Source organism: Budorcas taxicolor, chromosome 7, assembly GCF_023091745.1.
Source record: "Budorcas taxicolor isolate Tak-1 chromosome 7, Takin1.1, whole genome shotgun sequence".
Classification (NCBI taxonomy): Eukaryota; Metazoa; Chordata; class Mammalia; order Artiodactyla; family Bovidae; genus Budorcas; species Budorcas taxicolor.
Genome location: NC_068916.1, coordinates 8264834 through 8277341, shown reverse-complemented (window position 1 = coordinate 8277341; position 12508 = coordinate 8264834). Strand labels below are relative to the sequence as shown.

Below are 12508 nucleotides of genomic sequence, written 5' to 3'. Positions count from 1 at the left end.
TCTGTCTGAACAGCAGAGCTGCTTCCGCAAGCTCCTCTCTGACTTCCTGCAGACATGACCATTTTCACCCCACGCCCAAGCCAAGTCAGAGTGATTCTCCAGGAGCTTTCAAACAGCAAGTGGATCCATCCTTGTCCGAGCCTTCAAGAGTTCAAATCCCAGAGCTGCTACGTTTCCCACCACGTGGGAAACAAGCCTATCCACGCGACACACAGGTGCACATGGTGTCAAGGACAAAAAACAAAGCAGCTCCCCTCTCAGTTCGCCCACTCCAATTTCAATCCCAAACAATATTTTGACTCGGTGGTGCAAGGAGAAACCTTACAAACAAATGCAGGATGAGCTTACCTCATTAAGGAGGGTGCTGGTGAGAAGTGAAGCTCCTGCATGCAGCAGCAGCAGCTTTGGCTTGCTGACCAGCCTTCAACGGGAGAACTTTAAATGCTTAAGAATAAGAAGCTCCTTTAAAATAGAAGTGAAAGTGAAATGTCCATTCACAAACCTCTCTGCCCCCAGACACGCCTCATTCGTAACACGTGGCCCACGTTTGCCACTGCCCAGCTGCCAGCATCCAGCCAAGGGGGAGCAGACATCACCAACTTTGGGTGCTTGTCAGAGCTCCCCAGACACATAGGAAGGGGAAAATGAAGGGCCATGAAAGATCACTCTATCTCAGCTAACGTAAGTGAAAAAAACCAAACTCTGAAATGCAAGTAGGTGCCAGCTTCTGTTAAGCAGGGGAAGGGGATAGTTAAGAGGAAATGGGCACAACAATCAGCTGTGACCAGGCCTCCCAGGAGCCATCCATGCTGAGCCTGAGAGGACACAAGGCTGGAGAGCTCGGCTGCTGCTTGGTCACAGGCGCCGCCGCCTCCTCCCACCCAGCCTCGCCCAGGCGCGTGCGGGACAGAGCACAAGATGGGCTGTGCTGAGGCTCCCCTGGACTCCCAGAGGGCTCCTTAGCCCAGGATGGGGCCAGAAGCTGCAACCAGGCACCTGTGCCAACACAAGGCACCCAAGTGTGACTGCAGGCAAATCAGAGTCTGCAGTTCAGCCCAAATGAGGGGTACTTAGAACCCCATGCTGCGATCTGACGCCATGCAAACCACCCGTTGCTTACCCCAGAACTCATATATCAGTTATGTCCATTCTGTCACCTGGACCCAACCCTGGGTCCAGCACAACACCCAACTACTTGAAGGTGCGATCATATCAAAATTTTAATTTTTAAAGAGGTGACTAAAGCAGCACCTCAAAGGCATCACCCAGGGTCACTACCAGGCAACTCCCACCCTATTCTCCCATGAACAGTGCCCTAATGTTTCTTGGGGGCACCTTCTCTACTCTGGGTCAGTCTGGATGGAATAACACCATGCCCTGATTTAGGGGTGAACCAATCAACACAGTCTGCTAATTCAATCAAAATCCAGACAAATTCAATCAAAGTACCAGGAAACGTCTACGTGGCCTTCTGGGGAAGAGGTACCTCCCTCTTCCGCCCTGGATGATGGTCGGTAAAAGTGATTCCCAAAGCTACAGGGGCTGGGTAGACGATACCCACTGTGCAAAGGCAACACGACAAAAAGCAAAACAGAGAGACGCAGTAAAGCCAGGGCGTCACCTGAGAAGAGATCCGCTTCTGGGCCTCTGTGCAACACAAGCCAACGCAGAAGTAGTAAAGGTGCTTTGCTTGCAACTTTCTAACTGAATGCTTGAAGGAAACAATGTGAAATAATGAGCAGAAAGGGTATAAAACCATTGTTCCTCTTTTACATACCTCCACATCAGTGTCACTCACCCCCCCGCAGCACTAAAAAGCTGGCTTGCCAACTATCTGCCTGGCACAGATGCCAAGGCACACCAAGGGGGTTAAAAAAAAAAAGCTGGGACATGTTCACTGGAATTGGCTTTCAAGAAGGACTGTCTTAAGGACACAGGTAGCTATGCTGGGGATCACCCTGTGGCCACCAGCCCAGGACTCACCACAAGCTGGACCAGGGACCTGATGGCAGAGGGGTCCAGAGAGCTAAGCTGGAATAGCGGAGGGGGGATATCCAAGAAAGGCATCACGGGGACAAGGGGAGCCCAGCCCGCAGGTGTGTGCCAGGAGAGCCAAGGCCAGCTTAGCAGGCCAGCTGCTCTGCAGAGCCAAGTGTGGCCGGGGAGTGGGCAGGGGACGCAGCTGAAGGTACAAGCAGGAGAGCGGGGCCACCGGCACCTGGAAGAGCACAGCCAGGCCACCAACGGCCTCTCGGTGAGAGCCACGGTCACGTGCAGCCGAATGCTCCATCAGTAACTCTCCTGGCTCCACCACAGGACCCCTGGCACAGACTAGGGCCAGCCACCTACAAAATCACTTTGTACACAGTGGACAAGTGGCTAGAGTCTCCATAGAAGCCACCAGGCTGGCCTACCATGAAGTGTGGCCTGGAAAAAGCATCACCCACTTTCTGGCCCTGAAGAATGAAATCTGTGGGGGTGGGGGATGGGGGTGTCCAGAAAGGGTTTGGTTTGTCAATGATCAAAAAAGGCCAAAGAGTCTCTAGGTGGCATTTGATCAGTGTCTCCAGGGATCACAGATAGACAGGGATCTAAGATCAAGAGCCACCTTCTCTGTCAGGGGTGAAAAATGCCAGCCAAGAAACAAAAAGTGAAAAACACCTTTTTCTCAGCTGATTCAAGAGAAAGCAGAGTATTCAGGTACAACTTTCCTGTTGAACAAGCATAAAAATGCTGCACAGAAGAATCCAGCCTAAGGATCCAAATCTAGGCAGGAGAGTGGGAGGCATGTCCTGTGTCCACTGCCCTCTCCCGAGTGACATGGGAGGCAGCAGCAGATGGCTGAGGACTGAGTGGGGAGGTTCCAACCCCAGAGCCATCCCTTCTACCAGTGTGTCCACTGAGCCCCAGTTTCCACACTGGTACCTGCCTCACCAGGTTGCTGTATTACTGTATAAGTTAAATGTGCAAAGTGCTGGCAACCTGTACCTACTCAGTAAATGTTGACAGCCGGCTCTGAAGACCAGCCCTTTCACAAGAACACCATCAAGCAAAGTTCTTTCTGGATAGTTGGGGAATAACTCTTGCTCTGTTACCAAGGAACTTGCCATCCCATGGGAACAGATCTAGTCTCAGCAGGAATGTAGAATTTTTAAGTTCTGTTAGGTGCCTGAAGGAGACTGTCTTGGATTAAAGTGGGAAAGGTTTCTGGAAAAGGGAGAGAGGCAGGGATGACAGGAGGCCCCAGCCAGAGCCAGCGCAAAGGGCCCGACCCAAGGTGCCACACAAACAGGTAAAATCAGCTTGCCGGTTCCTGTAGATGCTGTTTTGATGACAAGCTATAACTTTACTTCACAACATTCCTGGATTAGGAGCAGCTTCTGTCCTTGAATTTTTTAAAAAACAAAACAGTACACCTGCCATAAGGTGTACTGATGCCATCAGGTGTACTGATGCCATCAGGTGGATGATCCTGAATGCTTCTGATCATAAAAATGGAACTTGATACCCCAAAAGGTTAGGAGCCAGTAGGCCAGAAGATTTTTAGGCAGGAAAGGTTGTACGAACTGGGAAGAAATGGAAAGGCAAAGCTTAACATTTAAAAACACTTCACATTTAAGGTAAACCTCAGAAGATGCACTGGACTTCAACTTTCATTCTGGGCACTGCTTATGTAACAGGCTGTTAGGCCCACTGGCTTCGGAGCCAACCAGCACTGGATTTGGGCACAAAGCTTTCCCATATCCACCTCTGTGACACTAGAAAGATCCCTCAACCTCTGCTCTTCCCTAAAATGAAGATGGAGCATCCATGTGGAAGAGTGGTCCAGAGAACCACCCAGGATGCAAAGTACACTACACATCCCTGGCACACAGTAAGTGCTAATAAACGGCAGCTCTTCATTTTATAGTCGCCAATGGACGAATCCAGGAAACTCTGTTGCAGTCCCAGGAGCATTTGAAGGCTTTTAACACCACCCACCTGGCTGGGGCACATCTGACATGACCCTTCATTTTAACAGGCTCCATACATAATCGCAGAACCTCCAGGAACTCACAGGTCAAGAGTCTGAGTCCTGACCAAGGGCCCAGTCCTATCCGACACCCTCCTGGCACGCTGGCCCTGGACTCTTGAGCCAGCTCTGATGATCATCAAGAAGAGCTCCCCCGAGTCCAACAGCATCTACCTCCCATGAACTCCTGCCTTTCGAGTCCTAAGTTTGCCTCCAGAAGCCACACGGAGCCAACCTAAACCCGTACTGTAAACCAGCCTCCAGGCCCTTCACCAGCCCTCTTCCTATCCCATTGCTGAGAGGGTAAACTGTTCGATGACTTGCCAGCGATTTCTCCAAACTCTCTATTCCCCTCAGGTCAGAAACCAACCAAGAAACGACTTCCTTTTCCTTCTGAAAACACAAATAATGAAGGAAAAAATGATTCTACAAAGTCATTTTACATTCTTAAGAATTCTGAACCATCTCTGAATAAGACACATGAAGAACTGTTCCATTTGGATCTAAGAGCTGTAGCCCTGTGAGGATGCCCCAACCCCAGACCATCCATGCACACACTACGCCTGCTCCAGGTCCCTGCAGGGTAGTGGCTGGGTATCCCCAGGTCTGCACCCACCACAGCCAGCACCATAAACACTCACTAGAAATGTCTACAGCTGAGCCACCTTCTCCAGTTCTATCATATATCTCCATAAACAGCGTGAGTCGAGTTGGTGATTGAAATGTAGGTGTACTGCCTCCCAAGAACTGAAATTCATGGGAGTGTACTTTTAAATCCAGCATGCGGAATACTGGTAGGCCCTCCTTATGCAGGGAATGCTTTCCAATTCATGGAATCCCTGTGTCAATACCTGCTCAGTCCGGAGAATGAAAAGGAGCAGTGGGAAAAGGGGGCTCTAAGTGTGGGCACTCACAAGGCTGGACTGCAAATGCACTGCCTACGCAGCCAGCCACTGAGCCACAAACTCAGGCACCTAACCTGACAACCAGCTAAGTGGGCCCCGCAGGCACCAGGCAGACTCAGGACAGCCACCACCAGCAATAAAGAGAAAAAGCACAACTTCTGCTGAGAGACAGAGCCCCCAGCTTCCAGAATGCAGCTGACAGTGGTGGGGTGGCAGGAGACCACCGGAGGCAGTCAGAGAGAGGCCATGATGGGTTAAGATCAGTTCTGGATAAACCAGAACTCCATCTGTGAAGACAGACACATGGACAAATTGAGGCAAAGAGAGCAGAGCGCTCCTCCTTCACATAACGCCAAGCTTGGCCCCTTGGAGGGCATGGCCCACCACTCGAAGCGATGTTGGGAGCCCAAGCGACCACAGTGCCTGTATCTATATCAGGACAAATGCCTCTCCCCTAAGCTGATCTGAACTGCTTCCAGGCCTCTGTGACCTGCAGCCAGGACATCCCCTGATGAGAGAGCCACCTCTGAGGACCTCCGTGAAGACAGAAAGCAAAGTCCACCTTCTTCTGAGGAAGAGGGCGAGTCACAACAAGGACTTACACCTGCTGACAACCAACACTGTCACCTGTCCACTTCCCAAAGTCACAAATGCCATCCTGCTGTCCTCCCACATCCTGGCCACAACAGAAAGAGCAAAGACAGGAAGGCTACTGAATCTGGGCCACCGGCGTGGTCAGGAAGAGTCCGCATGTTTCGATTTCATATGTTCTAATGTATCAATGAGAATTGGAACTAACAGCCTTCCATTTTAGAACTTCTAAGATTCCTCTTTTCTGCAGGATCAATGGTGTTTTATAAAAACACCAGAAGAGCTGTAATCTTGAAGCAGAAAAGAAAGCTGGAACACCAGACTCATGACAGGTTCCATATCAGTTGGCAGTTACCACTTCACAGTGTGGTCTGCCCCAGGATTCTGTTCCCCTGACAGAAACCTTCAGATGTTTCCAGGACAGGTTGTCTAATGTCATCACCCTGTTGGATCCATCACAGGTAAATTGAACCCAAGTTGCAATCTCCTATAAACTTGTGTGGGAGAGAAGAGGCACCCACATCTTTTCTTACCAGCTCAAGAACACTGCCCTCACGGCCACTTCTGAAGCTGTCTCTCCACATTTGAGATCACTACAGTGCATTTAAATAAAGTTGGAAGCATTATCGCTTAATAACTCTGGGTAAGTCCCTAACTTTAGGGCAGTCACCTCACATTAAGTCAGTAGGAAACAAAGGCATTTTGTCCTCTCCAGGACATGGAAGACACTCAGCAGCACCTACGGCCATGATGTCGTAGGACTGGCCATCATGGGACTGGCCACGCACCCCACCTCCCTTTACAGGCTGTTGGAAGGAAGCAGGAGACTTTGTTGAAGTGTTGCACAAAGTCAGGCAAAGCATACTTCTCTGTGCTAAAGTGTGTTAGCATTTGTTACTCAGAAAATTCACACAGTAGATACTGCGTTAAAAGACAAAACTTCTAGAACAATTCATGTTAGCGTCTGATGCCCAGGTCCAGAATCTGAACCTGGATCTAGAAGGAGCTTTATAGGGCAAACACACCAGTCCCCAGTCCCAGGTTGTGGATGAGGAACCCACAGCCCAAGGAAGCTCACTGGTATCCTCACCTTCCAATTCTTAGGTGGGAAAATGATCTTTTCCAGGTGTCTCTCTGCAGAGGCCCCTTGGTCACCTCCCCTTGGCACCTGAAGTCTGCAGAATACTGAGGAAGAAATGTAGTCCTGAGATTTCCTGCTGGAGAACCCAAGAAGGAGTCTAGGGTTCAGTAGCTTAACCAGCACTTAGAAAGTACGCCTAACACTTCTGCTTTAGACAGAGCAGACAGAGAAACAAACTCCTCCTGAAGGCTGTCCTCTGGTCTGGAAGACAAAGCCCGAACTTTGGCAAAATAAGGAGTGTCCAATACAAACGGGAATCTAATCACTTGCTGATGAGGAACCTAATCACTTGCTGATGAGACTATGCTTGAGTGGACTGACTGATTTCTGGGCAGGAAGAAAACAGTCCTCCTCAACTTTATCCATGACAAAACAAGATTAACAAAGGCACACAGTGCCCTTCGGAAAGATTTTCAACACCCTGGGCTGCCATACAACGCTAAGAGTAAGGCTTCCACTGTTCTAAAAGACTTTCAGTTGCTTTTTGAAAAGAAGTGTACAGAATTTATTACTGAGCTGGCAAAAATTATTAAATCAAAGCCTGATGCTATAGACATTCAAGTACTCCAGAGGCTAGAATTTAGAGCAAAGAACTTTCCTCTTAAGAACTCTGTCAGGGAGATGATCAGAAAATGTTACTTTGTTACTTCCCTAACTTTTTAGATACTTGTGGATATTAAGTCAGCTCCCTGACATTGACTTTTCAAGCAAAAGTTAAGTTTGTTGTCATAACTGCATGCCCATAAAGGTAAGCATTAATGACACAATTCTCCGTCGCTTCTCTCAGAAGAGGTTTAATTTTAGTGTTGGCTCTTCAACGCTGTCCCCATTTTTATTTTCCAGGAGCATCTTAAATATGTGTCAACTAACTATGCAGAAGTGGAGTTTCTACTTGGGTAAGGCAGAGAAGAGCAGCTGTGTGCTGGCAATGCCTTGATGAAGCCACCTAGCTCTCACCTGGGCCCAGTTCAATTAAGATAAACTGCAGAAATATGGTCACACCATCTCTACCGGCAACCTATTCCTCCACAGCTCTGAGTTTCTCCGTGGAGTTTGCTCCAAGCCACACTTCTGTCAAATGGCTTGTAACTACACTCAGTAACATCACTGACAACAGCAGCATTTAAAGGAGGCACTTTCTCATCACTCATATTCAGAGACAGTACCCCGATTTTATCCACTACATTTACATCAATCAGTAAGACTCTGAGTCGTCCCAGATAAGCCACGTGAAATGTGCACTCCATGATACGGAACACAACCATGGGCTTGGACCCGCTTCCTCCTGTTCTCCTAGGAACCCTTTAGATTCTTACAAAACACTGGAACCCCTGAGGTCACCGCCCCACCTAATCTACAACACGGTGACTGCCTGTTAAAGCGCCTCCTGATCCCAAAGCTCTCCTAGGTGGTATTAGGATCAGTGCTAATATCTCAGCAACCATTCAGAATCTCTGCAAGGCAAACAAGCACATGGAATTCAAGAAATTACACTCTGAGGTGAAAGTCATCAAGGCTACATTTTTCATTTCACTTGTTTTATCCTCTAATTTTTCAGTCTTGGGAATTGCTGCAGCACCAGTTACTGCAAAAATTCTGCAAGGTTTTATATAGCTTGTGCCTACTCCACCCCCAAAGTCATAACAAAAATGTATACAACATTTGTTAAAGACAAGTACCACCAAGTCTATCTTCATGGGGCCTGAAGACCAGGAATGACAGAATTACTTACGATACAGAAATCAGTCTTATAAAGATCACAACTCCTCTCTTTCTACCAAATTTGTACAATCCAACCATGAATTATTCCCACAGTGCTGGCTAAAACCTACTGCTAAAAGTAATCAGCAAAACTCATGTAAAGGAAAAGCAAAAGTCCCCACAGTGACAGAAACCTAAGTTACCTGGCCAAGCCGAAGATGGTTTATTTCTTCCATCCCCAGCACATTAAAGTGGTTTCAATGGCCACTTCCTGGTCTCCCAGAAAATGCAGGGGCTCACTTCATACCTGGATGCTACAACATCTTGCCATTGCTGAACCTGCTCTGGCCACAAGGGAAAATAACCCCTATCACGGACAACCACTCAGAGAAAATATGAGAATTAGATAAATCTTTCCCAACACACACGGTGAAGGGCAGGGGAGATCCCTCCACAAACAGCAGCCTCAGTGGAGCAGCACCTGAGAAAGCGACACCCTGGGATTAACCCTGACTGTCTAGGTCACAAACCAACAGGCTAGGGCCCCACGTAGGGGGCACACGAAGAAGGGCTCTGGGTGGAATGGGAGAGCACATAATCACCTCTAACTCACTACCCAAAAGCGGGGCTCTGCCTTGGTCTGATACGCAAGGAATACTTAGGCCCAGAAAGGTAATAGGAAGAATCCCACTCTCTACAAGATCATCTTCCGTTGGCAGCGACCCCAAGAGAGACCCAGCGAAGGCAAGTCCACTCTCAGAACCGAAAGGGACTCTCCACGCGCCTTGGGCACCCGGCTAGGTGTAAAGGAGGCCAGGGGGGCTCCCTTCGAAGCCAGAAAGGTTCTTCCAGCCGGGAGGCAAGGTAAATAAGACTTCCCTCCTCATCGATAAGGCCGAGACACAGGCGGCACGGGCTCCCCGAGTCCTACCCCGGACACCAGTTGCTCACAGCCTTTCCCCCTCCCCTCCCCCCCCGCCGGGAGGGCTTCCCGGGGGTCGCGGGTACTATGGTAAGGGCGAGGTGGGCAAGCACAGTCAGGAACAGCAAGGGTCGTAGAATTAGGGTGGATGAGGGGGGAAAACTCTAGTCTCAGCTCCCATCTGCTCCCTTCGCCCAGGCCGCATTAAAGCCTCGGCCTCACGTACCGAGCGCTGCCGGGCTGCCCGACCAGCCCCCGGCCCGGGCCCGGGGGAAGAGAGACAGGGATGGCAGCGGCCCTCAGGGGCAGCTGGGTGTCCGGGGGATCCTTCGGAGCCCGGCGGACTAGGAGCACTAGGGAGGGGGAGGGTCCTGGGCCCACGCGGCCTCCACTTTAACCCGTGTGAGGAGCACTTACGTTGCTCTGGGGGTCGATGGCCTGCAGCAGCCGGTCCCTGATCTGCTGCGGAGACGGCGGAGCCGCTGTCATTGCCTGGGCGAGGCGGGGGGGGAGCGGCCGGGCCAGCGGGCGGGCGGGCTGAGGCGGGGGACCGGGGTCACTCACTCGCCGGCCTCCGGGAGCGGAGCCTCATGTTCCCCGCGGCGCCGGGGAAAGAGGGGGCGCGCGGGGTGACGGAGAGGTGAGCCGGGGCCGGGGCTCAGGCCCGGGGCGCCGCCACCACCAGAGGAGGAGGAGGAGCCGCCGGAGCCGTCGCCGCTGCTGCCGCCGCCTCGAGAACCAAACTCCAGTGAGCTACCCCCGCGCGAAGCACTCTGGGTAACCCGCGCCGCACGCAGCGTCGGCGCCACGCTGAGGAGGTTGGGAGATAGGGCGGGCAGAGACGCTGAGTCTGGGCGGGGCCACCTGCAGGCCGCGCCCCTAGACTCCACGCATGCGCGCGCAGGCGCAGTCGCCCCCACGTCTGTTCCGCCCCACCGCTTGGCCCAGGGAGCCGTTGGGAGGCGGTTGGGCGGGGCAACGGCCACCGCTTGGAGGCCCCGCCCCCACCCAAGCCGGGAGGTTGAGGGGGTGGCGGCAGGAGGTTTCCGACGGAAACGCTAGGTGAGCGCCGAGTCCTTGAACCCTGGCGCTCTGGGCGGACGCCCTCAGGGCAGCGGGGCGGAGAGGGCAGATGAAGGACCTCACTCCTAGGGTAGAAAAGCTTTTCCCATTCTGACGAAGATGACGGGAATCGCGGGCGGGAGAAGCTGCCAAGTTTCCTGAGCCCCGGGGTCCTTCCCAGCTCCTCTGCGTTCGGGGAGGCCAGGAGGCAGACGTCCACGTTGTAATTCTGTGCGCGGAAGGGTCAACTGAGGAGCGCTGTGGGACGCTCCAGACCGGGCGGTGCGACGCTCCAGACCGGGCGGTGCGAGTCGGAGGTCTGCAGCGCCTCGGGGCTACGATCCCCAAAACATGAGACAGCAAAGTGTCTCGCGGAGGAGCCGCTACCGCAGCTAGGAAAGCCCCGAGGCCGCATGAGTTGACACCAACGTTGCAAACCTGTGTCCACTCCGGCGTTTCTCAGCCTGGGCACCAGTAACATTTGGGGCTAGATCACTCTGTTGTAGGGCCTGTCCTGTGCGTTGCAAGATGTTCGGCAGCATCCCTGGTCTCTGCCAGTAACACCCTTTTCCTGCAGGGGACCAAAAATGTCCCCAGTCACTGCCAGAGGTCACCTGGCTGGTAGAATCGACCCCTGTTGAGAATCACTGGTTTAAAAGACCTTCCCACCCTGCTTTGCATGGTGGTGCTGGAAAACTGAAACACCCTTACCAAGGAGGAAACTGAGGCCCTAGGTCACCCAGAGTTACCGATCAAACCCAGAACTGTTCAATGTCAAGTCTAAGGGCTTCTCCCGGCCCCTCGCCTCCTCTTCGCCTTCTTTCATTGCCGGCTCTCCGTGGAAGCTCTTATTAAATATACGGTTATGCAAACGGGTAAAAAAGGCAGGTGAGTGACTGGATCATTAGCCGCAGCCTCGAGAGAAATAACTTTTCTTCTTGTTACAGGAAGACCTACATTTAAAACAGGAGAGAGGCAGCTGATGAGAACCACATGCGCGCCTCGGCTCTGTGGTACACCTGTTAGTCTTCCATTTGTCATGCTTCTGGGAAGCGTTTTTATTTGCAAAAAACGGCTGCTTCCCCACGTGGTTGTGGTTGCCTGCTCCTGCACGTGTGAAAAGTTTTACATCACACTTGTAGGATAAAATAAATATGGGCAAATTACCTCGCTTTAATTTATTCACTCTCCCTCCTAGAATGAGGTGCTTTGTGTACACGGTGTCCAGTTTGGAAACCAGCCCATTTGGAGATACTTTTTATCTCACTACAGATAAACAAAAGAAACAAGCCCTCCCCCGAGTATATTCGGGTTCTGCCATTATTTTTAACTTCTTGTCTTTTTAAATCAAGGGTCCTTAGAAATAAGCTGCTTCCCACCCCCGCTCCACCCACCCCCCCAGCATGATTCAGATTAAGAAAAAAATCTGGAAAGCACTCCATTGACCTGCTCTTAGTAAACTAAGAAGAAACATTAAGATGACTGTGAGCTCTGTTAAGGGTACTGATTCTGTGTCCCCAGTAGATAAAAGTGCATGTGGATGTGCTAAGCCGCTTCAGTTGTGTCCAGCTCTTTGCCACCCTACGGACTATAGCCCACCAGCCTCCTCTGTCCGAGGGATTCTCCAGGCAAGAATACTGGAGTGAGTTCCCATGCCAGTCCTCCTCCAGAGGACCTTCCCAACCCAGGGATTGAACTCGTGTCTCTTATAGTCTCCTGCATTGGCAGGTGGGTGGTTCTACCACTAGCACCATCTGGGAAGCCCGGTACACAGAAGTGAAGTGAAAGTCGCTCAGTCATGTCCGACTCTTTATGACCCCATGGACTATACAGTCTATGGAATTCTCCAGGTCAGAATACTGAGTGGGTAGCCTTTCCCTTCCCAACACAGGGATCAAACCCAGGTCTCCCGCATTGCGGGCAGATTCTTTACGAGCTGAGCCACAAGGGAAGCCCAAGAATACTGGGGTCCTTTTCTCCAGCAGATCTTCCCAACCCAGGAATTGACCCAGGGTCTCCTGCACGGCAGGCAGATTCTTTACCAACTGAGCTATCAGAAAAGCCCAGTAGATAGAAGAGTGCTTATTAACTACATGTGAAGTGAGTGAATGAACGTCTCATCCAGATACATGGTAGTTGTGTACACACACCCAGACATATTTATGCAGACCTGT

General features: G+C 51.3%; 1 protein-coding gene across 1 annotated transcript in view; it reads right to left on the bottom strand.

Moving 5' to 3' along the window:
• MED26 (mediator complex subunit 26) overlaps positions 1 to 10010 on the bottom strand; it is a 39827-nt gene extending 29817 nt beyond the window's left edge. The window contains exon 1 of the mRNA XM_052643206.1: positions 9690 to 10010. Coding sequence (XP_052499166.1) covers positions 9690 to 9761 — 72 coding nt within the window. The 5' untranslated portion in view covers positions 9762 to 10010. The remainder of the gene's footprint in view (positions 1 to 9689) is intronic.
• Positions 10011 to 12508: the final 2498 nt, after the last annotated feature.